This window comes from Miniopterus schreibersii (genome assembly GCF_964146895.1).
Source record: "Miniopterus schreibersii genome assembly, chromosome: 18".
NCBI lineage: Eukaryota > Metazoa > Chordata > Mammalia > Chiroptera > Miniopteridae > Miniopterus > Miniopterus schreibersii.
In genome coordinates, this window is record NC_138121.1 from 7,563,538 (window position 1) to 7,591,428 (window position 27,891).

The 27,891-nt window shown below is 57.5% G+C and overlaps 1 protein-coding gene across 4 annotated transcripts; it reads right to left on the reverse strand.

The window, feature by feature from the left end:
- LTBP4 (latent transforming growth factor beta binding protein 4) lies at window positions 1-27,346 on the reverse strand. 4 transcript variants are annotated; one of them, XM_081119956.1, is made up of 33 exons: window positions 27,139-27,346; window positions 25,277-25,335; window positions 24,962-25,112; window positions 24,336-24,445; window positions 19,272-19,463; window positions 18,841-19,088; window positions 18,662-18,764; window positions 18,191-18,265; window positions 17,970-18,092; window positions 17,309-17,473; window positions 16,440-16,589; window positions 16,206-16,313; window positions 15,478-15,609; window positions 15,268-15,393; window positions 14,393-14,518; window positions 13,648-13,890; window positions 13,057-13,182; window positions 12,850-12,969; window positions 11,802-11,930; window positions 11,458-11,583; window positions 10,937-11,059; window positions 10,600-10,731; window positions 8,861-8,992; window positions 8,656-8,781; window positions 7,244-7,390; window positions 5,273-5,539; window positions 5,018-5,089; window positions 4,566-4,694; window positions 4,219-4,365; window positions 3,335-3,487; window positions 1,957-2,337; window positions 1,462-1,614; window positions 1-428 (listed from the first exon to the last, which is right to left on the reverse strand). In XM_081119956.1, the coding sequence occupies exons 1-33, from the start codon at window positions 27,282-27,284 to the stop codon at window positions 274-276; spliced, it is 4,875 nt and encodes a 1,624-aa protein (XP_080976082.1). In that variant the 5' UTR covers window positions 27,285-27,346; the 3' UTR covers window positions 1-273. The 4 variants fall into 4 exon arrangements, with proteins under 4 accessions (XP_080976082.1, XP_080976081.1, XP_080976084.1 ...); XM_081119955.1 differs by having other exon boundaries at window positions 16,206-16,589; XM_081119958.1 differs by lacking the exons at window positions 24,336-24,445; window positions 24,962-25,112; window positions 25,277-25,335; window positions 27,139-27,346 and adding an exon at window positions 22,887-23,174.
- Between the last annotated feature and the right edge of the window lie 545 nt (window positions 27,347-27,891).

Here is a 27,891-nt window from a genome sequence, read left to right on the forward strand (position 1 = left end):
AAGGTACAAAATAGGTGTTTTTTAATTGAGAACTTTTATAAAAAGGGGAGGAAATATGAAGGGGTCTGTGAGCGAGGCCCGGGCCTGCGGCGTCGGTGGGAGCGGCTGGGGTGGCAGGAGCAGTGAAGGGCGTCCCCACTTCCATCTGTCGGTCAGTCGTTCAATCTGTCCCGGCGGGCATCCCTGTGCGCATGCGCACAAGCGGGCTGGCGCGAACCCGCGGCGGGAAGACCGCGTGCGCAGGCGCGGGGAGGGCGTCGGGGGCAGCCCGGCTCAGGCCCGAGGGCGGGCGGGCGCGCAGTGGTGCGGCTGGTGCGTGGGTGCGAATCCCGGGCGGCAGACGCAGCGGAAGGAGCCGTCGGTGTTGACGCAGCGCGCGTTGATGCAGAGGGGAGCGGCCGGCTGGACCTCGTCACACTCGTTGATGTCTGGGGAAGGGGGTAGAAGGAGCGCTGCCACTCAGGGCTGGGAGCTTGGGCGCTCGGTTCCCTGGCCCCTGAGGCTCCTGGGGCTGAGGGATGCGGGTGCAGAGCCTCCTGGTTGAGCTTGAACCCGACCACTACCATCTGCCGGCTGTGTGAGCCTGAACAGGTGGCTGTACCTCTCTGTGCCTCAGCTTTGTGTTCCGTAAGATGGGTTCGATAGCCCCTAAGTCGCTAGGTTTTTGTTAGGGAAATAATACTGACGATGATATCAACCACAGTAAATGCTTACTCCAAACCAGACATGAGTTAAGCACATTACCTGTATTAAATTTATCCTAATAACCCTATGAAGTAGGTTCTGTGATTCAATTTGACATATGTGCAAACAGAGGCCCAGCGTGGGGAAGCCCCTTGCTCAGTGTCACACAGCAAGCCTGCACTCTGCTCAGCGGGTTCTCAAACCAGCTCTCAAAGGCTCTGAGTGCCCAGTCCCCTGCTATATCTCGGCTGTGAGACCTCGGGGAACTCAATTCTCTTTTCTGAGCCTTGGTTTACACAGAGGCCTCAGTGTCATTGTAAGTCAGTATTAATGATGTTTACAAGTCTTTGAAATGGGTTCTATGACTTCAGTCACTCCAGATGAGAAAAACTTAGCAAAAACCTGGTCAGGTCACACAGAATGTTGCTGGACTGAGTCTGAGCTCTCTCCGACTCCCCTAGAGTCCTGCTTACTACTGTCTAAATTAGGCAAACATGATTCATATTCCCACTTTACAGACCAGTAAACTGAAGCTCTCCAAAGAGGTCAAGCAAATTAACCCAAGGTAGCACTGGGAATCATTAACTATCACGCCTGCAGGATTCTACCCTCCTACCCTGCTTCCAGCCCAGCCACGGCACTGGGGTCAAGCTCCGCTTTCCTGAAGTGAGGCTGCTCCTTTTGGGCTGGCCCTTCCCCTTGACGTCACTAAGCACCCACCTGAAGTCAGGGCTTCCACCCTCTCCCCAGGCACGCTGGCCCTGGCCAGCCTCTCACCGACGCAGGCCATGCGGGTCATGTCCAGGCGGTAGCCGTCGAAGCAGTCGCAGGTGAAGCCCTCGGGAACGCGCACGCAGCGGCCGTGGGCACAGCCATCCAGGATCCCGCACTCCTCCGCCTCCAGCCCCTCGTAGGGCCCAGCAAGGGCGCCTGCGGAGAGCGCAGACTCCCTGATTCAGGGTCTGTGCCTTCTCTCCCTTATTTCCCCAAGGCTGGGCGTGCCCCTGGCTCTGTATGTCCCTCTCTGAGCGGTCCATCCCTCTCCAGGGGGCGCTGTGCTCTCCCTAGCTTTCCCTGTGTCCGCACCTCTTTCTTGGTAGGTCTACAGGTGTGTCTCTGTTCTGTCCGACTGCATCTGTGTTTTCCCAGCTCTCTGAGCCTGTCGCTCCCCCTGGCTTCTTCGTTTCTGCATCTCTCTCCTTCCCTCCTCCCAGTCTCCATATCTGCACAGCTCAGTCCTCCTCGGAGTCCCTATCAGCCTGCAGTGCTCACCAGCATAGCCTCTGCCTTCGCGAGGTTCCTCAGGCTCTGGGAAGGAGCCACGTGTGTCGCGGGGCCGATAGCGCCAGCGGGTTCCCGGGCCGGGTGGAGCAGGAGCCTCAGATTCTCCATAGGGACCACCATCATCCTCAAAGTCCGGCATGTCGAAGGGTGGAACCCCGTAGGGGGCCTCCCGGCGGGCGAAGGGCCCAGGTGGCGGTGGGTAGGGATCATAGGGTAGCACAGGTGGTGGGTACAACTCAGGCCCATATGGAAAACCCTGGTAAGGTGGACCTAGGTCTGGGCCATACTCGTAGGGGAGTCCAAAGCCACCTGGCCGCGGGGGGCCATATGCAGGGGGGCGGAGCACATTGCACAGGGCCTCAAAGTCATCTGTAAACAGGAGACAAGCCTAACAGTCATCCCTTGCTTGCCTTGCACCCACCATTCATGTCCCCAGAGGAGAGGGTGGAAAGAACCCAGAGGAGAGGGTGGGAGGGCCTTGGGATGAGGCATGGAAGGGGCTTCAGAGGAGAGGACTGGGCTTGCAGGGTGGGGCTCAGGGGTTCTGGAGCCAGGAAGGAGGGTCCAAGGCTGAGACTAGGGTTTCAAGGTGCTGGGGTCAGGAGTATTAAGGACTGCAGCTACAAGTTATGGTCCAACATGCTGAAATTTGGGGGACCCATGGGAACTCTGGTTAGGGGTATAAAGTAATGGGATGCTGGTGTTTTAGGGACCAGGACAGGGAATTCCCAAAAACTGCTACTGGGGGTCTGAGAGACCAAGATGCTTGGGGGGGGGGGATTTGAGCCACAGGACCTGGAGGTCTGAGGATCGAGGATGGGGTCTCTGGGCCTGGGGCTGGGCTGGGTTCCCAAGGGCTGAGGATTGGGGGAATCAAGGGTTTTAAGAGCCAAGAGCTGGGGATCTCTGGGGCTGTGTGTTGGGGTTTTAGGCACCTGAATATGGGTGTCCAAGGCACTGGAACTTGGAGGCCTGTGGGTTATGACCAGAGAGTCTGTGGGCCAGGATGGTGGGGTCTGAGCACCTGGTATTGGAGGTCAAAGAGTCCAGGATTTGGGGGAGGGGGTCTCATGGGTCGTTCTGGGATTCTGGAGACCAGGATTTGAGGGTCAGAGAGACCAGACCTCAGGGCCCTATGGGATTGGAACTATGGGACTTGCCTATAGGACTCAGAGGTGTTTGGGATGTGACTTGGTGGCTAAGGAACCAAGATTTAGGAATGGGCTGGGACATGGGGGGGGTCTCAGGGGCCGAGTTTGGGGAGATCTAGGAAGCTTACACTGGGTCTAAGACTAAGAGATCTAAGGCCTGGGTTTGGAGCCTGAGGGTCAGGGCCTCTGAGTGTGGCCCAGGCAGGTGGCAGTACCTGAGTCCTGGGCGGGGCAGAGGGCACAGTCCATGCCCCAGGCCTCCCCGTAGAGGCAGCAGCACTCTGTGTAGGTGGCCTGGCGGTCCAGCCGAGGGCGACTGCACACAAGGTCGGCCCCCACTTCCTGCCAGCACACTCCCAGGTTGTCCTCTGAGGGCAAAGACAACATGCATCAGGGTGGGACTGACACTTAGATCCTCCTCTCCGGCTGGAGTAGCCCAGTGACTTCTGCCTATCACCAGATCCTTCTCATCAGCTGTGATCTGACTCTCAGAAGCCCTCTGAGGTAGTTTCAAGGTTCTGAATTGAGGGCAGGGCTTGGTCTGGCATGAGGCTGTCATATAGGAGAGAGCAGAGGGGTTCCGATGGCTGGGAGATAGGGTCTGAGAAGGCTCTATCCAAGCCTGGCCTCTGGAGGGCTTGGATACCTTGGGGAAGTTGATTTTCCTTGCTGAGCATTGTTTGAATGAAGTGTTTGGGGATGCTGTAGGAACAGAGTTTGGGGTCTGTGGGCAAAAAAAGAGAAAGAACCCAAAGAGAAAGAGACAAACACATCCAAACAGAGGTTCAAAGAAAAACAGGTCAGCAAAGATGCAGAGAGAGACAGAAAGAAACAGACTCAGAAACAATGATAGTCTCAGAAAATGTCAGAGAAAAACCTAAAGACAGAAACCCACAGAAAGATGGAGTCAGAGATACAGAGGGAAATAACAGGGAGCATGCCTTTAACACTGAGGCCAGTTCCTGTTCTGTCCTTAAAAATAAAATTCTTCACTACGGTCATATAAGGTAGGGCCAATTCCCCCAACGTGCACAAAGGAAGCTGGGAATCAGGGGGCTGGGCGGCGTGGGCGGGGCGTGGGCGGCGTGGGCGGGGTTACCGAGGCTCTGGCTCTCGTTGGAGACGCAGCGGCGCCGCGAGCCGTCCAGCACGAGTGGGGGCTCGCACGTGCAGTGATAAGAACCCACAGTGTTGACGCAGCGGCCCCCTTCACAAGCCGGCTCGTCGTCCGCGCACTCGTCATTATCTAGGGTGGCAGGGAGGGGTGGGGGGTGGTTGAAAAGCAGCCGCTACCCTTTCCCAGTTCCCCGGCGCATTGACAGTGACAGATGGGGTCTGGACTCCAGGAAGGATTTCCTCCTGGTGGTGGCCACATTCCAGAGAGGGGCTGGCGTGGTGGAGGGCCCGGGAGAGTTCTTTGGGGAATGGTGGAGGGGGGGCTCGTACCGACACACTCCAGTCGCTGGACATGGTAGTAGTAGCCGTTGCTACAATAACACGAGTAGCCTGGGGCCGTATTCACGCACACACCACTTTTGCACACCTGGTCTCGGAACAGCTGGCACTCGTCCACATCTGCGGGAAGGATGGTCAGAGGCGTGCTTCCACCAACAGATGGGTGGGGGCCAGGGCGTGGGGTGGGGTGGATGATGCGGGGGAGGGGAGTGTGTGGCTATGTGGCATAACCAGGGAAGAGAGAGACACAGAGGTGGCGATAGAGACTCAGAGGTAGAGATAGGAAAAGATGGAGACCGAGACAGATGGGGTGGGAGGAGACCAAGAAACAGGGTGAGAAAGGGAGATAAAACAGACGTGGTGGGTGGATAACCCCCACCCCCCCCACCCCCACCCCCACCCCCGCGCGCTGAGGGTGGGTGGGGCTTAAAGTCTGGCCTCACCTCTCCGCTGGCTTGGGTCTCCGCTAGGCGCCAGGTAGCCCCGGCCGTGGGGGCACAGTGACTGGTACTCAGCTGCACACAGAGACAAGGCTAAGCCCTCTCTGGGCCTGCTCATTCCCACTTGTCTCAGTGCTTTCTCTGGCCCAATGCTCCCTGCCCAAGTCTTTAGCTTCATGCCTGCTGGTGCCCACCTCTCCGCCTCATGCCCACTACCCAAACCCTCAGCCCTGTGCCCACCCAGCAGCCCATGCCCACCTGTCTCTGTGCCTGGGCACTGCTGGATGCGGCAGCCGCTGCCCCAGCCCTCACCCACGGTGCAGCAGCACTCCTGCCACGTCACGTTCCGAGCCAGGATGTTGTCACAAGCATCTGGAGCTGCTGTGTCAAAGTAGCACTCCCTACGCCCGCTTCCCACAGGTCCCTGCCTAGGTGGGCTGGGCCGGCGGGGTGGAGGTGGTGGGGGTGGCCTGGCTGGCAGACCAGGGCTGGCAGGTGCTTGGGGCTGCGAGCCTGGGAAGGTGCCTGGGGAGACAAGAAGCTTTAACCAGTGTAGGCTGAGCCTCCAGCCCCCATGTTATAAATGGGGAAACTGAGGCCCAAAGGGCTCCCAGCCATTAGTGGCAGAACTAGACCCCACTCTGTCATTGTCCCTTTCTCCTGTTCTTACCTCCTGTCATTTCTGTACTTCTTGCCTCCCCACCTCACACTCTCCCAGGCTTCTGGCTCAATATGGCCACTGAGTTTTCATAGGAGGAAAGGGGGTTTCCCTGACCTCCTGGATGCCTCCCTGGGCTCTCACATCCAACATGTTCCAAATTGGCCTCGGAGTCTTCATCCCCAAACCTAGGCCTGGGTCAGGGCACCTCTCCCCGACCCAGGCAGCCTCACAACATGTCCACTTGGCTCTTGATTATTTCTCCCACCCACCCTTTCTTCCCCTCCTGTGGCTGCTGCCTTGATCCCGGGCCCTGCCCCAGCCTGATGCCTAGTCTCCCAGCACCCAGGGTCACCTCCTCCAACCCACCTTCACAGGGCAGCCAAAGGAGGTTTTAAAATCTGATTATACCTCCCCTCCTGCTCAAAACCCTCCCATGGTGCCAGGGTAACCTCGGGACAAGTCTAGCCTCCTGACTATGGTGAGTCAGTGTGGCCTGGCACCAGCCTCCTTCTGCAGCCTCTCTCCCAACTCCTTCCCTTGCTCTGTAAAGTACCTCCCTGAACTTACTTCAGTTCCCCCAACATGCCAGGCCCTCTCTTGCCTTGCCAGATCTTTGCTTTTGTCCTTGCTCTCTCTGCCCTCATCCACTTCACCTGGCTCATTTCTACTCATCCTATTGCTCTCAGCTCAGACATCCCCTCCTATAGGAAGCCCTCCCTAACTCTTCTCTCGGTCTGGGGCAAGCATTTCCCCTGGAGTCCCACAACCCAGTAGCCTTTCCTTGGGACAGGTTCATTCCCTCTGGCCTGTGCTTCTTTATCCCAGCCCTGATTTATATGGGTTGTCACCATGTAGTGATGTCTCTGTCAGCTCTACTGTGCTGTGAGTGTCTTTAAGACAGAGTGATCTTCCCTGGTCACCACTGTGTCTCCAGTGCCCAGAATAGAAATCTGGTAAAGTCAGGCAGGGCCAGGATCTAGTTCTCCTAACTGAATCCCACTACCCAAGTTAACCCATGAGTTCTGAAGTGTTTTGTTGTTTAAAACTGGCATTTAGCCCAGCCAGGCGTGGCTCAGTGGTTGAGCATTGAACTAGGATCCAGGAGATCATGGTTCGATTCCTGGTAAGGGCACATGCCAGGGTTGTGGGCTTGATTCCCAGCAGGGGGCATGCAGGAGACAGCTGATCAATGACTCTATCATCATTGATGTTTCTCTCTGAAATCAGTAAAGATATATTTTTAAAAAAACAAACAAAAAAAACTGGCATTTGCTCTGGCCAGTGTGGCCAAGTGGTTAGAGCATTGGCCAGAGCACCGAAGGGTTGCAGTCTCGATCCCCGGTCCCAGTTGGGATGAGTGTGGGAGGCAACCAATCCATGTGTCTTTCTCACATCGATGTTTCCCTCTCTCCCTCATCGCTCCCCCCCTCCACTCTATCTAAAAGCAATGGGAAAAAGACAGTGGCATTTAGGCGATGGCAGCTGTCCACATCAGCAATAGTCAGGCCACGTCATTTTCCTGCGGGGCAAGTGGCCATCGGTTGAATAGATGCTGACATCAGTCTCACCAGCAGAAGTCCGTGGGGGAACACAGCGTCCAGTCATGGGGTCAAACTCCTCAGGACTGTTGGGGCAGACACAGAGGAAGGAGCCCTCCACATTCTCACACAAGGCTGCTCCACACACGCCCTGTAGTGTTTCACATTCATTCACATCTGTGAGCAGGAGACAACAGGGTGGTGGAAGTCAGTGGTGGTAAACTCTCATTTCAAAGGTCTAAAAGTCGGAGCTTTCAAATATAATGGGTATTTTTAATGGCCCGGCCCTGTCATCGTCTTCTCCTCTGATGACAAACCCTGAATTTCCCTTGAGAGCCCTCTACCCCTCCATGTTGAGCCCATGTGTTCTGAGCGGGGCTACATCTACTCCTAGGCATGGGAACAAGTGCCAGGCACAGCCAATCAGATTGCTGCATTTCTCTGGTTCAGAGACAGGAAGTGCCTAAGCTGGACCAATCAAAGCCAGTCCTGGGACTTCCGCTGGACATAATGAGAAAAAGCCTCCCTCTGTAGCTAGGGATGCCAAGATGAGGATGTTAGCCAGAGGTGCTAGGGCCACCTCTGTCACTGTGTAAAGAGGGTCTGCCTGAAAATAAATGCAACAGAGGAAAGCAGAGCTGAGAGAAGAAGACAGGTAGCCTTGTTACAATTCCTGGATCCAAGTGTGCCTGAAGTTCAAATACATCCCAGGACTTCATGGTCTTACTTCCTTTTAAATAAACATAACTGGTTGTGTTGGCATCTGTCAAAACTTAGAGAATGTATAATTAAGATTCGTTCATTTCCCTGTATGTAAATTGGACCTCAAATGAAAATATTTGTAAATACATATTGAACTCTGGTTAATAATATGCATAATGAAGAATTTAGAAAGAAGTATACTGGTGCCTATAATTCAATTTTAAATCTATCCAAAAATTTAGGTGTATTCATGGATAGATATGTGAGGAAGCAAGTATAATAAAATGATAATAGAATATAGGCCATACTGTATGTTTAGAAAATATCTTCATAAAATGTTGGGAAGCCCTGGCTGGATGGCTCAATTGATTGGAGCATTGTACTATACACCAAAAGGTGTCAGGTTCGATTCCCAGTCAGGGCACATACCTAAGTTGTGGGAGACAACCTATCAATGTTTTTCTCTCATCTCTCTCTCTCAAAAAAAAAAAAAAAGGAAAAATAAAGAATGTTTATGTACATTTAAGATTAGTGCATTTTACATACTTTATGTATGATTTTTTTTAAAGCATCCCCCAATTAAATCTGAATGAAAACAGTTTCCTAAAGATGATCTTATATCCCAAGGTCTAAATTCCACACCCTCCAAAGTTCACATTGTTCAAATCTATAGAAAGGACTGGGCCTGACCGACCTTTTCCCCCACCCTCTGGTCCCACCCACCCCCTGGAGCCCCGTACCCACGCAGTGACGCCCGTCCCGAGCCCCCTCGTAGCCCTGGTCACAGAGGCACTGGAAGGAGCCAGGCAGATTCTGGCAGACGGCATGGGCCCCGCAGAAGGACTGATTCCGGCATTCATCCACATCTGCAACCAGCACACAGTCAGGCCATTGCTGGACCTTCTATCTCCCCTACAACTCACCCAATGCCCGGTGGACACCCACCCTGACATCCGCCCCCAGGTGTGGGCTGGTAGCCAGGGTCACAGGCTGGCGTGCAGCGGTAGGAGCCAGGGGTGTTTTCACAGCGCTGGGCTCCACAAATAGCTGGACCATATTCTTGGCACTCGTCCACATCTGCAAGAGTGGGGACAGGTTTTACAGGATTTACAGGTTCCTGAGAAGTCTCTATGAATCTGCTATGATAGGAGTCTGAGCTTCTTAAGATTGACAGTGGTGATAACTCCAAAGGCCTGATTGCCATTTCTCCCATAGCCCAAACATGGTCCTACCTCAGGCTTTTGCACTTGCTGTTCCCTCTGTCAGGAACACTTTTCCCTCAGCTATTTACATGCCTTCCTCCTTCACTTCACTCAAGTGTCTAGGTCAAGCCCTCCTAGCACCTGCTCCCCCACTGCCCTGTCATCTCTGCCCATTTATCCTGCTACATTTTCCTTCTTAAACTTGACATATTATAGCCACCTCCCTAGAATGCAAACTCCTCAACAGCAGGGGCTTGTGTCTGTCTTGTTCCCCACTGTATTCCCAGGGTGTAGAACAGTATCTAACATACAGTAGGTGCCCCAGATTGTTTGCTGAGTGAGTTTTGAATTAATTTACCTATTTCTTGTCTGTCCTCCCCTCACATGGCTGCTCCATGAAGGCAGGGATTTTGTTTGACTTACTGCCTGTTGCAACCCCAGTGTCTGGCACACAGCAGGTGCTTAGTGCATTCTTGTGGGATTAGTGAAAGAGAGCCCCTGAAACTAGGTTTCCATGAGTCAGAGGTCTGGCAACCAGAGAGCCAAAGGCAGCCCACAGTCATTTCATCTGTTCCACAAAATGCTGACCCCATACTCCATCCAAAACAATGTCTTAGATGAGTCCTAGCCTCCTGTCCCATCCAGTACTCTGCCAGAGACTGCTGGGGAAACGGGGCAGGAGGGCTGGGAGGTGAGGGGTGAGGCAGGGGCATGGAGGGGTGGGAAGGCATGGAAAAGAAGAATAGGAAAGGGGTGGTCTGAAGGTGGAGCAGAGTCTGGAAGGTGTAGACCTGCAGTTCCCAAGGCCTGGAGAAGTCTTAGGAAAAGCAACAGACTGAATCTGGAGAGACAAGTAGCACTTTGAAGGGCGGAGTTTAAGAGGGCAGGGGGCAGTGCTTGGAGAAACCTGGGGAATTTCACATTGGGAAAGGATGGGGCCCAGGACAAGAGAAGTTGCACCTCTTTGGAGGGACAGCTGGAAGGAGAGAGAGTGGTGGAAGGTGGGAAGAGGGCAGGTCCAAAGAAAGGAGGCCTGAAGAGGGAGAAACAGGGAGTTTTCATCTGATCGGAAAGGGGGAGGGAAGCTGACTTCCAGGAGGTATCTTACTGGGATAACTCCACTGGAAGAGGGGGCATGGCCTGCTTCTGGAAGCAAGGCTGGGCTTAGTTCCTGATAGTAGTGATTTCCCCATCCTCCCACTTTGCCTCCACAAGAAAATACAAGATACACTAAATTTTTTTAAAACAAAAATTAAAAGAGTATTGAATGTCAACTGTAATTGGCAAATAAAAAAACTAAACAAAAATTTTAAGAAAGAAAAATAAAAAATAAAGACACAGTGGTGGTTTATTTCCAGCACAGAGATAGGGAGAGAGTTAAGTGCATTGGTTGGGGCCCTTTCCATCCCTACAAGTCTGTGAAGCAGGTGGTCCCTAAAAGAACCAACTCCAGTAACTTAGGGGCTAGGGCAGTGGTCTCACCGTCACAGGTGCCTTCAGGGCCCGCGTTGTAGCCAGGGTCGCAGTCTCGGACACAGCGGTAGGAGCCGGGGGAATTCTCACAACGCTGGGAGCCGCATAGGGCCGGGCCCCGCTCGCGACATTCGTCCACGTCTGAGGGGTGAGACAGGGCGATCGGATAGGGGAAGCAGGAGAGGTAGGGAGGCAAAGAGAAAATATGGGGCAGTCAAGGAGGAGAGATGACAGGAGGGGGAGGCAAGAGAAGAGGGCGAGAGAGGAAGAGGGCAGAGGAGGGGAGACGGGAGGCAGAGGGAGGGAGGGAGGGAGGAAGGGATCAGGCGGCGGCGGGGCCTCTCACCCAGGCAGGAGGCGAGGTCCGGGCCGGCGCGGTGTCCCGGAGGACAGACGCACTCGAAGGAGCCGTCGGTGTTGGTGCAAATGCCGCTCTGGCAGAGGTCCTCCTCGCTGCATTCGTCCACGTCTGCGGGACAGTGTCCAAAACCGGACCCACCTCCTACTCTGCTTAACCTACCGGCCACTCCCCTCCACAGCCGTCTCTCCGCCCCTCTGGCGCGGAGACAGTCAACACCTTCCCCGACCTGCCTTAGGCTCCGCCCTTCCCCGCAAGCCCCACCCCTCCGACGGGTTGAGGCCCCGTCCTTTCCAATCACTGCCCAGCTGTCCAGACTCCGCCCCTCCCCTTTCCTCCCCAAACTCCTCCCCTCCCTGCTCAGCCCCAGGCCCGCAAGCCCCGCCCCCAAGAAACGTCTAGACTGCAGTCCAGAATTCGGACTCCCCATTCCGCCCTCTTCCACTGGTCCTGCCTTTTCCTGGTATAAGACCACCCTTTCCGGGTCCAGGCCCAGCCTGGGTACAGACCCAGACAAGAGGCTCCGCGGGGTCCGGGCCGGTAGCCGGGGGCACAAGTACAGGCGAAGGAGCCGTCGGTGTTGAGGCATTCGCCGTGGGGGAAGCAGAAGTCGCCCTCAAGGCACTCGTTCACGTCTAGGGTACGCGAGATAGAGTTGGGGGTCACCGGGCCCGCCCCCGAGACCCAAGCCCCGCCCACAAAGTGACCTCTTGTCCCCCAAGCCGCATCCCATGGGGGGGGTTCCTACGCTCCACCCACAGCTCCTCAGTCCAGCTTTCACCTCCCCAACAGGCTTCGCCTAGGAACCCATGCCCATCTCACAGGCTTTCCCGCCCCTGCCCGTCCTGCCCACCTGCGCAGGGCCCAGGCCGGCCGGCCGGCGCTCGGTAGCCAGGCTCGCAGCTGCAGTGGAAGGAGCCTTCGGTGTTAGTGCAGTGGCCATGGGGGCCGCAGGAGGCAGCCGAACTGCATTCGTCCACATCTGTGGGAATGGGGGTTTCACAAGGGGTCCAGTCTAGAGACACACTGGACGGAATTCGTTGGAGCAAGGGGTCTGGAGGAGGTGGGAAGTGTCTTGTGTTGGGGAGACCAGGGTTCCCTGATCCTGGGGACCATGATCGGGGGTCCTGTGGGTCTGGGTTTCTGGGAACTCCCTATGCCAGGATCCTGGGGTTAGGTGAAGGAACTCTGGACTGGTACAGAGCTCATACATTAATTAGGGTAAGGGGTCAGGTATTGTAAACAAGGGTCATTGGATGACATCCTGATGAATCAAGGGTCAGAGTCAGTGACTGGGGTCTGAGACCAATTAGGGTCAGGAGTTATAGTCAGGGTCCAGAATTCTGCCTCTAGTCAGGGGTTTGGGCCAGGAACCATGAACTCAATCAGGGCCCAGCGAAGGGACTCTGAGAAGAGATAGGGGCAATGAAAGAGACAGGAGCAAGGGTTGCACAGTCAGGGGTTGTGGTCAGGATTATGGTCAGGAGTTATGATTAGGTCAAATGTCACAGTCAAGTTCAGGGGTCACAAGTCACACACAGGACCAGGGACAGGCAGGGTCAGGAGGGTCAGAATTGCTATAGAGTTGTGGTAAGGGGTTATTAGCAAGGGTCATGGTTAGGGTCAAATGTCAAGTTGAAGGTTCATGGGGCACAGAGCAAGAAGTCACATTCAGGGTCAAGGGTTGTGATCCAGGTCAGGAACTGCAGTCTGAGTCAGGGGCCTATAGTCTATATGTTAAAAGTCACAGTCATACTCTGGGGGTTGTGATTCAGTAGAGGAATTGAGGTCCAGTTCAGGAGGTTATGGACCAGGTGTGGGCTGTAGTCCAGGACAGGGGTCACCATCTAGGTCAGAAGTCATGATGCAGGTCCAAGGTCACAACTAGGACCTAATCTCACCAGTACATCGGCCACGATGCAGGTGGTAGCCAGCAGGACAAGCCCTGCACTGGAAGGATCCGGGTGAGTTCACACACTCCTGCCCAGGGCATGCCAGGTGGTTCTCACACTCATCCACATCTGAAGGGCAGGGGAGAGTATGACTTGAAGGAGTGGTCCAACAGCCCCTGCACCCACCCACAGTCTTCTCTTCCTCCCCAGACTCACCCTCGCACTTAGAGCCAGCGGAGTTGGGTTGAAAGCCTGTTGGGCAGACGCACTGGAAGCTGCCTTCTGTGTTCTCACACCGGCCATAGGCACAGGGCTGGGGGCTACGGGCACATTCATCCACATCTGGGGCAGTGGGGACCAGTGGGGCTGAGGAAGGGGCCTGGACCCATCCCCATTTCCATCACCACCCACCTCAGCATCCCAGTCTGGAAGCAGCCTCCTGGACTTTGCCCAGGCTGCCCCCTCCTTCCTTGTTTCCCCATTCATGGTCCCTCTACAGCTGCCAGGGTGAGGCCTGGACATCACCTCCTGCAAGTGGCCTTCCTGCCTCAGAGTTGTCACCTTCTCAGGGGTCCCACAAGCAAAAGAGTATCATCCAAAAAAGGGAGGTAAAATGAGAACGCCTTCATATTTGGAGAAAGGGGAGAAGACTCTGGAGTCAGACCCTCCCCATCCTGTCTCCCCCACCCTTCTGCTCCTGTCCTCCACCACTGAGCTCCATCACCCTGTCTCTGTGCCCCCCAACCATGTCTATCTCCAGCCCCCACAGTAAATGGGGTGAAGTGTGCTTGGACTCAGCACCCTCACCTTGGCAGGGGGCCCCTGGCCCTCGGGATCGGAAGCCAGCAGGGCAGGCACAGTGATAGGAGCCTGCCGTGTTGTCACAGCGGCCTGGCCCACAGGGTGGTGGCTCCTGGGCACACTCATCCACATCTTCCTCACATGTTGAGCCCCGGAAGCCAGCCGGGCAAACACAGCGGAAAGAGCCGGGCAGGTTCTCACAGACCCCTCTGCCACAGAGGCCCGGGCTCTGGATGCATTCATCCACATCTGAGAGGGCAAGGGACCTGTGTCATACCTCCTTTATGCCGTCCATGCTACACTCTGCCTCCCTGACCTCCATTGCTCTGACTTTGCACCCTCTACCACCCTGTCCCCAATCACTCTTTCCCCTTGTCTCTGTCACTCAGCCACCCTATCTCTTGTCATTCTAACTTTCCACTTTCTATCCCTCTATGTTTTCAACCTCTATTATAAGCTGCCTGTCTGCCTCCTAGAACTCTGCCTTTCTAGTCCCCACCAGTGTGGACCTTCTACTGACCCCCATAACGGACATATCCATCCTCCATGACTCAGTCATTCTGTTTCCCATTAGTTGGCCTCTATCCCCATGTCCGTCTCTACAGCCATCAGGCTGCAGGACTGGTTCTCAGAACCTGGCTCCTGTCTCCCATCAGTCAGCCTGATTGCTCGGTCTCTCCATTCCTCATCACTGCTGCTCTGCACCTCACCACCCACATCCCCTTCCCCTCTGCCCCTTCCAGTCCCTCACCTTGGCAGCCTGCTCCGTGGAGTGCAGCCTGGTATCCAGCAGGGCACACACACAGGAAGCTGCCTGGAGTGTTCTCACAGCGCCCACGGTCACAGGGCGGTGGCACGCGGTGGCACTCGTCCACGTCTGCGGGCACAAGCCAGGCGGCTGAAACTGGGGCAGACAATCTCCCCCCCCAACACACACACACTCCTTGCAGCCTAGCTTAAACCCGAGCCAGCATGGGAGGGAGACAGAAGCAGTAGGGAGGGGTTCGGAGTAGGGAGATTTAAGACAAAGATGGGGCTTCAGTGTTGAGGGCAAGACAAGATCTGGGGACCCCACTTGGGTAGGAGCTGAGAGGTGAATGATGAAGGGGCAATGTGTGAAGAGCAGAGCCTGGGCAGGGCAAGGGAGGGAAGGAAAGTTTTGGGGACCAAGTAAAGGGGAGAGGGAAGGGGAAATCTTGGGACGAATGCAGCACTGGTGTGTCAGGGTGGGAATCAGGGTTCGTGGTCAGTAGTTAGGTTTCTGCAGTTGTAGGACAGGGGTGGGGCCTGGGGACAGTGGGGAACTAGTCTGGCACATGGAAGGGGCCAGGCCAAGGGTCTGGAACTTGGGAGGGGAGGAGCCAAGGGAGAGCAGAGCGGGGATCTGGTCCCAGGAGAATGGTAGGGCAGTAGTAGAGTAGGGACCGGGAGGCAGTGGAGGGGCCTAAGGGAGAGAGAGAGCTAGTCTAAGAGGGAGACGGGGCCAGGGGCCAGGGGCCAGGGCAGCAATAGTAGGGCCGAAGAGGCTTGGGGGAGCATGAGAGGGCGGGAGCTGCTCTGGGGGTACAGCGGGAGAGAGATCCATGCAGAAGTGAAGCCTGGAGCCCGGTGGAGCAGATTTCTCACCCAGACACTCCGTAGCCCGAGGGCCAGGTCGGAACCCGGGGCCGCACACGCAGCGGAAGCTGCCTGGCACGTTTTCGCAGCGCCCGGGAGCACAGGGCGGGGGCATGCGGCGACATTCGTCCACGTCTGAGGGCATGGAAGAGGCTGTTCAGGAGGTGACCTGGCACAGTCCCCCGCCCCGCCTCCGCCCACTCACTCTGTCTAGCTTACCGGTGCAGTGTGTGCCCTGCGGGTTGAGCCGGAAACCGGAATCACACGTGCAGGTGTAGCCACTGGGCCGTGGGATGCAGCGTCCCGGGCCGCAGACCTGGGGATTGCGCTGACACATGCCCGCGGAGGGACCTGGGGGGCCAGTCAGCCAGGGTTCCTCCATCTCTGATACCTCTGCCCCATTCATCCCAGTACAATCCCCTCAGATCCTCTGCTTAAAACACCTTCATGATGTCCCTCTCCAAGCCCAGTCTTTCCACCTGTGACCATCTTCTCTTTTATGGTGGGACATTTTCATCAGATCCTCTCCTGAATTTCCCCGTAAGACCACCCTAAAGTCTATATTTTTAAATGTTTTGCTCTTCAATTCTCTGCTCAGGTACATTCTTAGTGCCCTCATGAAAATAATTATTTGTCTAGCATTAACTGAGCACTTAATATGTGCCAGACACTTCAGAGACAGATCACTGAATCTTCACAATGATTCCTATTTTACAGATGAGGAAACTGAGGTTCAATGACTTGCTCAATTAACAGAGAACTTGAAGCCAGGCCTGTCCTACTCCAGATCTTGAGGTAACCACCACCCAACCCTCCATACCTTTATCTCTTTCCACCCTCCTTTATTCCCCTGGCTGTTGCATCCTGTTTGTTCTATCCTTGAAACCTCCTTCTAAGACCACCACCTGTAATATCCCCATCAGTGCCCTGGATTCCCTCTACCAAACCTGATTCTGGGACCTCAGGACCAGTCCAGGCCGGGATACTGGGTGGGGGAAGCTCAGGACCCGGCCGAGGTTCAGGCCGAAGTTCTGGGCGACGGGTGGGCAGAAAGCCTGGTAAAGAAAGGCTGTCAGTGAGTAGAGACCTGGGTTTGGGTGTCCCCACTCCTCTCTTCCTTTCCCTATGGGGCTGGGGCAGCCCCTTAGGGATAACACCCCCTCTTCCAGAAACCAGCTCACCTGTGGGTGACCGAGCGGTGGAGGGTGGGGCACGGGGCTGGCTGAGGGAAACTCGGGGTGGCTCCTGGCTTAGGGGTCTGGTGTTGTAGCGGAGGTCGGAGGCCGAGTAGTGGTAGCCAGGACCAGCAGGACAGATCTCTCGAAAACCCTCTGGGAACAGGAAAGGAAGAGAGAGAGGCAGAGAGAGGGCATGAAAGCAGGGGGGATTGAGAGAGAGAGAGAGAGAGGGAGAGAGAGAAAGGGTCTGGCCTTGACTGGGGATAAGGGTTGGCCTGGGAGTATGTCAGGGGTTTGGATTAAATGCTGGGATGGGGTGGTATCCTGGCCAAAGACTGGGACATCTCAGAGGCCAAGTGTGGGGGCAAGGATGGTTTTCCCTATTTGGGATGGTGATGGGGTCTGGTTTGGGGTCTACAGAGACTAGGCTGAAGGCCAGGAAACAGTGAGGTCCCTTGTGGAGTCTGGTTTTAGGCAAAAGCTAGATTTCCAGGGAGGGCAGTGTCTGGGGCGGGGCCCAAGGCAGAGCCTATGCTGAAAGTAGTGTTATGAGCTGGGGACTTGGTTAAAGCATGGGGACTTGGTTGGACAGGCAGCATATCTCAAGAGCTAGGAGTGGCCAAAGCTGGAGGCTATGCTCAGAAGAAGGTACTGTGTCTCAGGGATAGGTGTCTAAGGATGGGTGTGGCCTGGTGCAGAGTTACAGTCTGAGGGTAGCTGGTCTCAGAGGCTGGGCGGTGCCCAAGACTAGGTAGGCCCCAACCAGGTTTGGGGGCTGTGAGCCTCAATGACTGGGGGCGGGCTCTGGGGTGGGGCCTAGAGTGGGCATTGTATGCATCAAGTCTAGGGGTGGGCCGGCAGAAGGCGCTCACCTGAGCCGAAGGGTGGGCAGAGCTGGCAGCCCCGACCCCAGGCTTTGCCCACACGGCTACAGCAGCAAATCTGTTTGGTGATGTTGCGCAGAATGGGCAGCGAGCAGCCGCCGTCGCGGAGCACACGGAAGCAGGGCCCCTTGGCCTCCGAGATCACGTGCTGGGCTGGGGGAGGGGGAGGACATTTTTAGAGAGGGTTTGGGAGGGTAGGGGATCTGAGAGGTAGGGCACTCAGGGAGGATTTGGTGGATTCAAGGGGATTTCAGGAGAGATCTGAGGGGGCCTGAGACAGAAATGATGCGTCTGGAGGTCTGGGAAAGGTTTGGGGCCTGAGGAGAGTCTGAGGGGTGAATGAGACAATCTAAGAAGGTGTCAGGGTCTGAAGGTCTGGTGGGGGAAGGTGAAGGGATTGAGCGGTGAGGCTGAGAGAAGTTGAAGAAAGTCTGGGGACCTGAAGGGATCTGGAAACAAAAGGTTTGAGGGGTTCTTAGAAATGGCTGAAGAAGGTCCAGGAAGTCTGAGATGGATCTAATAAGAGACCTGGGAGTCTCGGAGGCTCTGGGGGTGTCTAAGAAAATTAAAGGTCCAGGGATGTTCTGGGACAGGTCTGAGGGCACAGCGGGACGTGGGACCCAGCCTCAGTCCCCTCTTGGTGACTCACAGATGCAGCTGCTGCGGGATGAGTCCAGCAGGAAGCCGTCAGGGCACACGCACGTGTACCCACCATGGGTGTTGGCACACTCCCCGTGCTGGCAGCGCCGGCCAGTCGCGCACTCATCCACATCTGCCAGGAGGGATGGAGTGGTCCCAGTGACGTCAGGGACGACCTCCCTGTCGGCCCCGCCCCTAGAGTCAAGCCCCTTCCACCCCGTCCCACCTCACCTTCGCAAGACCCATTAACCCTTTCAAAGCCAGTTGGACACGGACCGTCTGGGGCTCCCACTCGCCCAGAGCTCCCTGTAGAGAGAGGAGAGGGGTGGGTTGGGGGCGAGAGGAGGAGAATGGAGTGCACGGGGACGAAAGTGGGGTGGAAGGCACTAAAAAGTGTTGGGTGTTGTTTGAGTTCAGGGTCGGCCCTAAGTTGGCGGTCTGACCGAAGACAATGTGGGAGGTTTCAGAAATGCATGACTGGGGGCCATGGCACGAAGGCAGGGTGAGAACAGAGTAGCCAAAGTCAGAAAGTGGGGTGGGCGGACCCAGAACGTATGGATAAGTCTAGGCTGGAAGTGATCCCCACAACCGGGTAGGCGTGGCTAATTTGAGGTCACGGTTTATCGTTGGGCAGAGTTGGGAAGCAGCGGGGTTCTCACCGCTCCCCAGCTCCGAGCACCTCGGGGACGTCCTGGGGCTTACCCAGGTGCTCCGAGCACGACTGACAGTCGTGAACACCCCAGGCCACGCCGGCCCCTCTGCAACAGACTTCCTGCGTCCGGAGCCCCGGCAGCGGGGACGCGCACTGTGGGGAAGTGTTGAGTGAGTGCGCCCCAGCGCAGTGGCACGCTCAGGGCCCCTCCCCACCAGCCTCCTCTCACATCGCCTCCGCGTAGCTCCCGAAAGCAGTAACCAAAGCCCGAGGCGTCCGAGTAGCTGTCCTCGCGGGGAGCGTTCTGAGCCAGCACTGTGTAGGGCGCCGCCGCTTCCGCCCGAGCCACGGCCTCCGCCCGCGCCACTGCCTCGGCGTTCGCCACATCCCAAGGGCCGGATACACGCTCCACCTGGTGCACCACCACGGACGCCTCCTGCGGGTGCTCCACGTGGACGCTCACCATAGACGCCACACCTGGAGGGAGGTACCGCGGGGCAAAGTGGTGTATACCCGGGTTCTTAAGGAGTGGGGCTTGGAATGGGCGGGAGGGCGCACTGTAGAAGCGTCCTCAGGGGAAGGCAGGAGAGGTGGGGGTCAGAGGAATGGCTTGGTGGTGGACAGAGGGGTAGGAGAGGACCCCGGCCGCACTCTCCTCACCGTGCTCATCGTCGCGGTGGTTGGCTAGTGGCATGGTGTACACCGAGCGGGTGAGGCCTGGCATGGCCGGGGCTGGGGGCCGAGCGCCCGAGGAATGCAACTGGCAGAACTTGCCAGCGAAGTCCGGGGGGCAGAGGCAGCGGTCAGGCTTCATGCACACACCACCGTTGTGACAGATCAAGGGACACAGGACTGGGGGGAGAGCGAGGACACTCAGTCAGCAACCCTTCTGGCAGGCATCCCTGGGGCCAGCTCACCCAAACTAGCTCAATCCTTAACATAACTGCACCCTCAAAGGTATCACGCACTGCTAAGTCGCTACCCCTTGAGCTGTCTTGTGCCACCTCCACCAATCCTTGGCCACTTGCATTGGCTCATTCCAGTTGCCCAGAACGCTGCGGTATAGCTTCCCCGACTGGGTTGGCTCACCACGCCCTCAGGCTCTTTCACTTTCATGTTATCTCGCCTCTGCTCTCCAGTCCTACTTTCCTCCTGAGTCCCCAGCGTACCAGCCCCGCCCACACAGCGCTATCCCCGCCTGGTTTGGCTCAGCCCCGCCCACTCTAGCTTTCCGTAAGCATTTATTTATTTATTTTAAAATTAAGTTTATTGGGGTGACGTTGGCTAATATGATCATATAGATTTCAAGTGTACATTTCTATGATACATGATCTGTATACTGCATTGTGTGCCCACCACCCAAAGCCAAATCATCTTGCGTCATCATACATTTGGCCCCCTTTCGGTAAGCATTTAGCCCCGCTCATCTCACCGTCTGGCCGCGAGTTTTGCTGTTCTAGCCCCTAAGACCCAGCTAGTCCCTAGCATTGACTAAAACCACATTTTAATCACTCCCTGGCACCACGCCCCCTTGCCGCCCCGCCCACATCACCTTCCACTCCAGGGATTCTAAACTCCGCCTATCAAGTTATCCAACTCGCTGCCTTTAGCTCCGCCCACTTCCTTTCCTTACGCTGATTTGCCCGGGCTTACTCGTTCACGCCTCTCGCACCCCACCTCCCTATCTGGGCGCCCTAGCTCCGCCCACCGCACTATGTCTCCGCCCACCTCCCCTTTGGCTAGGGCTCCAGAGTTCTAGCTCTGGCTTCCCGCCTCCAGTATCCCCCCGGGCGGGGCCGTCAGCGGGAACGCGCCTTCTCTCTGTGCGCGCACTCGCTGGGCCCCAGGCCACCTCTGGGCGGGGTACTGCCAGCTGTGCGGCGGTGTAAACAAAGAGAGGGGCGCGGCGGGGGTAGGGCGGTGGCTCCGCATTCCGGATCCTTGGGGAGCCCCAGGACCGTAGAGCCAAAGAGGGACGGACTTATGCTTCCAGGGCACCCCCTCCCTTTCTCCCCAGGGGCGACCGAGAACAGCTGGAGACAGCTGTGTGGATGGGAGGAAGGGGGCAGGGGGCCGGAGCCGTCCAGGAAGGCGTGTGTGGTATTCTGAGCCACACGCTGGAGAGAGGAAGGCATAGAGAGAGCCTCCTCAATTTAGAAGAGTAAAGAGACTGGACTCCTGGGAGGAGATCAGCTAGAGGGCATTATTCCAGGGTTCAAAGACTGCTCAAGTTTTCTGGAATGGAAAGGGGAAGAGCCTAGCTCACAGGAACCGAGGCACCCATTCAACAGGAGTCCATTAAGTCTTTTGGAGAGAATTACCTAGAAAAGAGAACTCTAGTGCCTTCTAGGGGATGGCCAATTTGAGGGTGCTGAGAACAATGTTAGAAGGAGAAGTGGGATTCCAGGGAGTCCCCAGCACTCTAGAGCCTCAATAGTCTGGGAAGACTAAGATACTGTGGAATCCCCCTTCTCCTTCCAGCTAAGGGATTAGGTGCCCAAGTCTTTTGTTTAAAGACTGCCTGCAGAGAGCAGTGCCTGGAATCCTAATCAGCTGATCAAGACTAACTCTGAGGTTCTCTGAAGATAGATAGGTGGTCAGAAGTTCCTGGGAAGGGGGTCAGCTGGAAGAGAAGGACTTGGAAAGACAGGAATTAGGAATCTCTGATGGGACTCAGTTGGAAATATAGGAAAATGGTAGTCTTTTGTGGGAAGAGAATTCAGGTAGGAAGTGGAGTTATCGGTGTATAGGGTTTGTAGTCTGGGGCTTCTCTGGAAAGTGGGAAACAGTAGCTGAGGAAAATACTACAGAATTCTCTGGTGAGGAGCACAGTTTGGGGATTATATCAGAAGAATGGGAGGGAGGAAACTTCACTGGAAGGGCTTTTCTCTAGAGTCTATTGATGGGGGTGGAGATGGGACTTAAGGTCTGAGGGCAGAGACTCTGGGCTCCTCTAGTTAGGGGAGCTAGGTCAGGACTCCAGGGTACTCTAATAGGGGTTCTTAAATGAGTGACAGGCCTAGGAGAAGCTTAACTAGAAATCAAGATTCCAGGAAAGGTCTCTGCTGGGGGTTGTGATAATCAAGCTAGGTCTGGAGGGCGCTTTCCAGACTCAGAGCATTTCTCCACCTTCTCTTGGCCTGAAAGCAGTCCCCCCACCACCACCACCCCCCCCCCCCCCAGCTCCCTGAGGGCTGCCATGCTAGGGCAAGCTGCTAGATGGGCATGGCCAACTCCACCCCCCATGTCCCTGGAGAAGTGAGAGCTGAGGACATCGGGGTCCTGCGGAGGTCAGCCCCCTTTCACATGCCCCTCCTTGTGCCTCCAGGGGCTTGGCACCCGCCTGGGCACGGCGCCTGGCACGGGCGCGTTGGGGCTGGGCTGGGAGGGAGTGAAGGAAGGAGGGAGGAAGGGGAGGAGAGAAGGAGTGGCAGCAGGCGGGGGCTCAGGCGGGAGATGAGCTCACGCTGCAAGGGCTGGTTTGGCTGGGGGCCAGGCTGGGCGAGTTTTCTGCGCCAGGGGCCCCCACTCCCCACTCCAGAGGGCCTCTTGGGTTGGGGGCAGGTAGGCCCCGACCTTGAGAGCCAACCCATCCTCACACCCTGGGGCAAACAGGTGGCATGATCTCCCCACCTCACCTGAACCCTTGGGGGCTTCCCATCTCTAGGGGTGCCTGGTGTGCACCCTCCTCCAGTCCCCTCTGCCCCCAGGGGGCACCACATCCTCTAAGTCTCCTGTCTGGATTTCTCTCCCACGTGTGACCCTTGCAACTCAGGGTCCTGCAGAAACCCTCCTTCAACCCTCCTCTCAGCTCTCTGGATCCACTTTCCTCACCCCAGTCCCCCTCCACATAGGCACTCCCATCCTGAATTTTCCTAATTCCTCTCATCCATAGACGCAGAAACTGGGATCCCCCCCCACCCAGGCCCTGAAAATCCCTTGGTCTTCAGGGACCCATTACAGCCTCGATCAGGCTCCCTTTCCCCAAGCTCCCAGGGCCCTCAGTTCTGGTATCCCCAACTTTGACTCAAAGGCTCGAAAGTCGGCCTCAATCCCCTCACGTGGGACGCCACAGGTCCCTGAGAACCCCATTGCTTGAAAAATCAGGACCAAACCCCAAAAGCCAGGAATTTGAAGCTCCCTATCTTAGGTAACCAAGGATCCCCCAGCACAGGGAATCTGGGCTCCCTCTCCCTGGGTGACTGTTTCCCCCATCCCCAGGGGTTCCTCCTCCCCATGGGAACCCCTCCCTCGGGACCACCACCCCGCACTCACAGGCGCGGAAGCCGGGTCCCCCCGGGGCCGCCCCGCCGGGCGCGCCGCTGTCCACGCTGGTGGTGTTGCGGGGCGCGCAGATCGGGGTACAGCGAGGGCCGGTGGGCCCATGGACGCAGCGCAGGCTGCACACCGCTGGGGTAAAGCGCACGCGGAGGCGCTCTCGCGGCTGACTCTGTCCCGGCTGCGGCCAGAACAGCGCTAGCAGCACCAATAGCGACACCCAGAGCAGCCGCGCGCCGCCCGCCATGGCTGCAGCGCCGCGCTCGGCCGCGCCGCCGCCCCAGCCCGCCCGAGGGGCCCGGCCGCACCCGCCCGCCCGCGGGGGAGGACGGCCGCGCCCCCGCTCAGGCCCCCCCCTCCCCACCACTCCCTCCCCGGCGGCCGCGCGGGGGCGCGTGGGGCTGGGCGCGCAGCCAGAGGCGCGCAGGCTGGGCGCTAGACTCGCAGGGGGAGGGGGGCGCCCCCTCTGCCCCCCTCGCACCAACAAGTGAATGGGGCCCGCAGGGGAGCGGGGAGGAAGGGAACAGGTGGGGGCGGGCCGTTTCCCCCTAGACAGGGCTGAATCCATAAAGAGGAAGGAGAAGTGGGGGCCGCATTTGGGGAGGAGGCTAAGGGCTGATTTTCTGCCCTAGGTACAGAGAAAGGGGCTTCATATGGATAGGGGAGCTGTCACGGCACATCTGGGCAGCCAGGTGGCACATCTAGGGGAGAGAAGAGTTAGTGCACCTGGGCACATGAAGAAATTGGGGGGTCTGGATGGTGGGCAGGAGGCTGGGGGGGCGGGGCAGGAGGCTTTGGGGATACACTAACATCTGACCAGAAACCCCCGCACCTGGTAGGAGAAGTCAGAATGGATAAGGGGAAACGGTGGACTGAGGCTGTGGGCGGGGGTCCTTATATTCTGGCCAGAGGCCCACATCTGGAAGACTTTAGGGAGGAGGGGACACATCTGGGCTGAAGGCCACAGCAGGAGGGGTACTTTTGAGGGTGGTTAAAACTAGGGGGTGTGCTAGCCCAGGGTGAGAGCTGGAGCGAGAGAAGAGCAAGGGAAGCAAGGGGAGGCCTTTGGCCTCTAGCCGCCCGGCAATTTTGGGCATTCAGTGACCAGGCAGGCGCCAACCCGCACAATCGCTTTTGTTGTCTGGGCTAGTTCGGCTGCGCTCTCTGGCGGGACAGCGCCCCCCTCTTTGGCCGCGGGGAGCCCGGTCGCCTGGTTTCCCGGCCCCACCCCCGCAGGTCAGCACCTCTGGCCGGCGTCTGGTCCTGTCCCGGGCTCACCTCTTGAGGCCGGATGCTGGGGTCCCTAGAGGGGGCCGCGTCCTGGTGTGGGGTGCTGAGCTACAATGGGGGGCGGCTAGGCAGCGGCCGGACCGTGGGAACCAGACGGCTTTATCTGGCCCGGAACCCCCCGCCCCCAGGCGGCAGAGGAAAGGCGGATGTTCTTACCCCGGGCCTGGCCGGCAGGGGCGCGCTGTGGGGGCCTCCTTCTCAGCAGTGCCCGGCCCCCCGGCCCGCGGGGCCGGCGTCGCCTCAACAGAGCTCGGGCTTCCTGCAGCCTGGGTGGGAGGGGGCAGAGAAGGAGCTGTCACCGCGGTTAGGCTGACACCCCTCGCCCTGAGCTGGAAGGGGCCTTTCAGCCCCGGAGGTCTTCCTGTACCGCCTCTGCCCACCCCTCTACCCCGCCCCCCCCGCCCCCCCACTACAGGGACCAGGCCTTGGGCGTTCTTTAGAGTCTCAGCGAGAAACAGACAAATACGGTGAGAGAAACATGAGGAAGGGAGGAAGAGAAAGAGGAGACACAGAAGAAAAGACAGGTAACAATAGAGAAACAGAAAGAGACAGAGATGGAAAGAACAAATACAGAGAGAGGGACATGGAGATGGAGACAGAGAGATGGAGAGTGGAAGCTTCAGAGACTGCAAGAAGCAGGAAAGGAGAAATAGAAACATACAAGTTGATAGAGGAGAGAGAGAAAGAGGAGGAGACCCAGAGAGCAGAGCAAAAGATGTGCCAGAAATGGTTGAGCTGGGAGAGCCTGAGGGTTTGGTAGGGGAGGGACTGCACACACTCACGTCAGTGGCTGCCAGTTAAGGGACACCTGTTTCTTCCTCACGCTGGGGCTGGGGCTGGGGCTGGGGCTCAGCAGCGCAGGGGCCACTGGTGTCAGGCACCGCTGAGGGCCTGCACACTTTTCAGGTGGGCAGCTCTGCACCCTGCAGGAGGCTTCAGAGACAGCCAGGGACTAAGTGGAGAACGACAGGACCAAGTCCCTCTTTCCATCAAGTGCATACAGATCTCCAACTGGGGTGAGGGGTGGGGAAGGGAGTCCCCAGCCCCTCTTCTTCTCCATTTCACCCCCTACCAATAACCCACCTAGGAGAACCCACCTCTGAAGCAGCGGCTCCTCCTGGGTGATCGGGCTGGGCAGCAGCGACAAGCAGCAACACTATAAACAGAGGGGTGGAAATTACTCAGGTCTCTAAGGTTCTAAAACTCCCCAAAGGTAGGCAATGAGCATAGGGGAGGAAAAGTCAAGATAAGGCTTGAGGGTGCTGGAAATAGATGTGTGGCGAACTTGAGGCACTATGCTAGATGCCCCTGTTTCCCTATCTATACAATGGGAGGCAAATTGGCTTAGCCTCTCTAGGGATGAAGGTCATAGCAACCTTATTTTTACTTGTCTTCTGAAGTGTTTGGAGGTAAAGTATTATTGGAAAAGACATTTTAAAGTATTTTTTAAACGATTAAAAATTTTAAAAGACTCAAAGAGGGTTTCTAAGCATATTTCCCAGCCCAGACTATCTGGGAATCTAGACCCCTGCCCTCCGGGCACATCCCTGTCCTGGACTCAGACGTCATCCCGAGCATAGCCGGCAGGTGGCGCCACTTCCACAGACCTCAGCGGCTGTGGGTCCTCCTTCGACAGTGGGTCCAGCAGGGTGCTGAGGTGGAGGGGGGTACAGAAGGAGCCACTGCCTGGGACTGGGAATCCCGACGCCTGAATTTTAGCCTATTCCTGCCCTTGCAAGCTCGTGTATCCCGGAGCCAGCGTCTCCTGGTCTTTGGGCCTCGGTTTCCCGCCTGACCAGGAGGAAAGAGTTGTTCTTGGAGAAATCTTCGCGCCCAGGGGGTCTCAGATTCTGGGTAGCGGAGCCTTCAGCTCAGACGCAAGTGCGTCGCAACCGAGGGGCCCCCCAGACAAATCCATTCTCGCCCGGCTAAGGGGGACGAGGCACGAGGGAGCGCACGCAGGCCCCGAGAGAAGGGCAGTGGGGGGATGCTAAGAAGGGGACTTCAGGCGCGTGGACTCTTTCCAGACGGTAGGGGCCCAGTGGGGAAGGAGGCCTCCGGGTGGGAACCTCCGGGACCCCCAATCTCGCCGTCATCCCTCCTGCCTTTTCTCCCGGTTAACCCCTTCCCGGCCCCGCCCCCGGCGCGGCTCGGGTTACTAAACGTATTCGCAGAGACCCGGGCGGGAGCGCAGCCCAGCGCCTTTGTAGCCGAGGGCTGCGCTCGCTGCAGGGCGGGGGGTGCTGGGCAGACCGTTTCCTTGGGTCTCGTCACCTAGACAGGGAGGGTGGCTACAACCCCCACATCTATAGGAAATTCTGGGTCTCTTGCCGCGAAATCACTGGTACCTCATTCATGCCCGAAATCCTTTAATTCGAGGAGAACTAGAGCATCTCCAACCCTCAGGAAACCTGAGGAACACCCCCGCCCGCACCATTCCCCGCAAGCCCTTCCGCCATCAACCCAAAAGTCCACGTCTTCCTCATGAGGGAAGTTCAGGTGGCCCTTTTCATGAGCCCGGGCGCCCCTCGCCCTAGAAAACCAGGACATCTTAACTCCCTCATAAAATCCCTTCATAACCTCCCATAGTCTTCCTCCTTAAGCACCCAAGAAACTTGGGGAACCCGACCCCAGTTCGAGGGCCGAGGAGAACTCAAAGCCCCGCCCCCATAGAAACTGGGACCCTTCTCTGAGAGAAACCCCAGAACTCCCTGGAGCCACATCCATCTCCACCGCACACACCAGGAGGGACTCACTCCCGTCAAAACCTCGGTTCTCCCCGGACTCGAACCCCTCCAAAATCGAGGGCCCTGACAAATCCAAGCGCTCTGGCTCTTTCATCCGCACCCCGAGGCAGTGGGTTCGATTCCCCCCGTATAGGAGAGTCCTTTGCCTCCCGGATAACCACACTCATTGGGCGGCGGGGGCACAGGGAAGAGGAGGCTGCAGCGGGGCTTACCCGGCCGGGCGGCCCGGGATCACCTCAGCCTCGCCGGTCTGGCTGGGGCTGGGGCTGGGGATGGCGGCGGCGGTGGCGGCTGCGAGGAGCGGCAGCAGCAGCACCAGCGGGAGGGGGCGGCGGCCACTGGGGCCCGGCCGCCGCATCGTGTCCCGCGTGGAGTCCCGCTCCAGGCCGGCCGTGTGTCCAGCGGGTCCGGCTCGGCGCCGCCCAGCCCCACAACCCCGCCCGAGGCCGACTCATTTTCTCCACTGTCCCGGTCGCGGGCTTCGAACTTCTCGCCAATCAGAGCCCGGTGCCGCCATGGGCGCTGCCCGCGCGGCCAATGGGAAGGCGGCAGGGGCGGGGCTAGGGGGACAGGTGTTGGGCGGGGGGCGCTGGGGCTTGCCTGGAGTTCTCAAGGCTGTGGGGGCAGATCCCGAGTGGGTTCCTCACTCTGTGGACCCTCTGGTGACGGAGAGGCCCAAGTGTGGAGGTGCTGTGACCCCTCCCACGACTGGGAGGGATGCAGAGGCCGTGGGCAGGGTCTCTTAACCTAGACTCCCACTCGCAGGCCTCATCCCTCAGCTCGCAGTTGTGGGGCGATTTCGAACAGAATTTGCTGCCTGACTGGTGTAGATGCTGGAAGCTCCCACAGTGTCCACTTCTCACGCAAGAGACTCAGGATTCCGAGGACGGAGCACCCCACACTGGGCCCCAGGCCCTGCCCCTCTGAGGGTTCCAGGCCTATTCTGGACCTTCCCGATGGAGTCG

What these genes read in the sequence shown, in the direction of transcription:
- LTBP4 (XM_081119955.1), bottom strand. Translation starts at nt 27,284, where the DNA reads ATGCGGCGGCCGGGCCCCAGTGGCCGCCGCCCCCTCCCGCTGGTGCTG. An exon ending in GTCGTGCTCGGAGCACCTGG is followed by an intron (nt 18,266 to 18,661) that starts GTAAGCCCCAGG and finishes CTCTCTCTACAG; the next exon opens with GGAGCTCTGGGCGAGTGGGA. An exon ending in CAACGAGAGCCAGAGCCTCG is followed by an intron (nt 3,488 to 4,218) that starts GTAACCCCGCCC and finishes CTTTGCCCTCAG; the next exon opens with AGGACAACCTGGGAGTGTGC.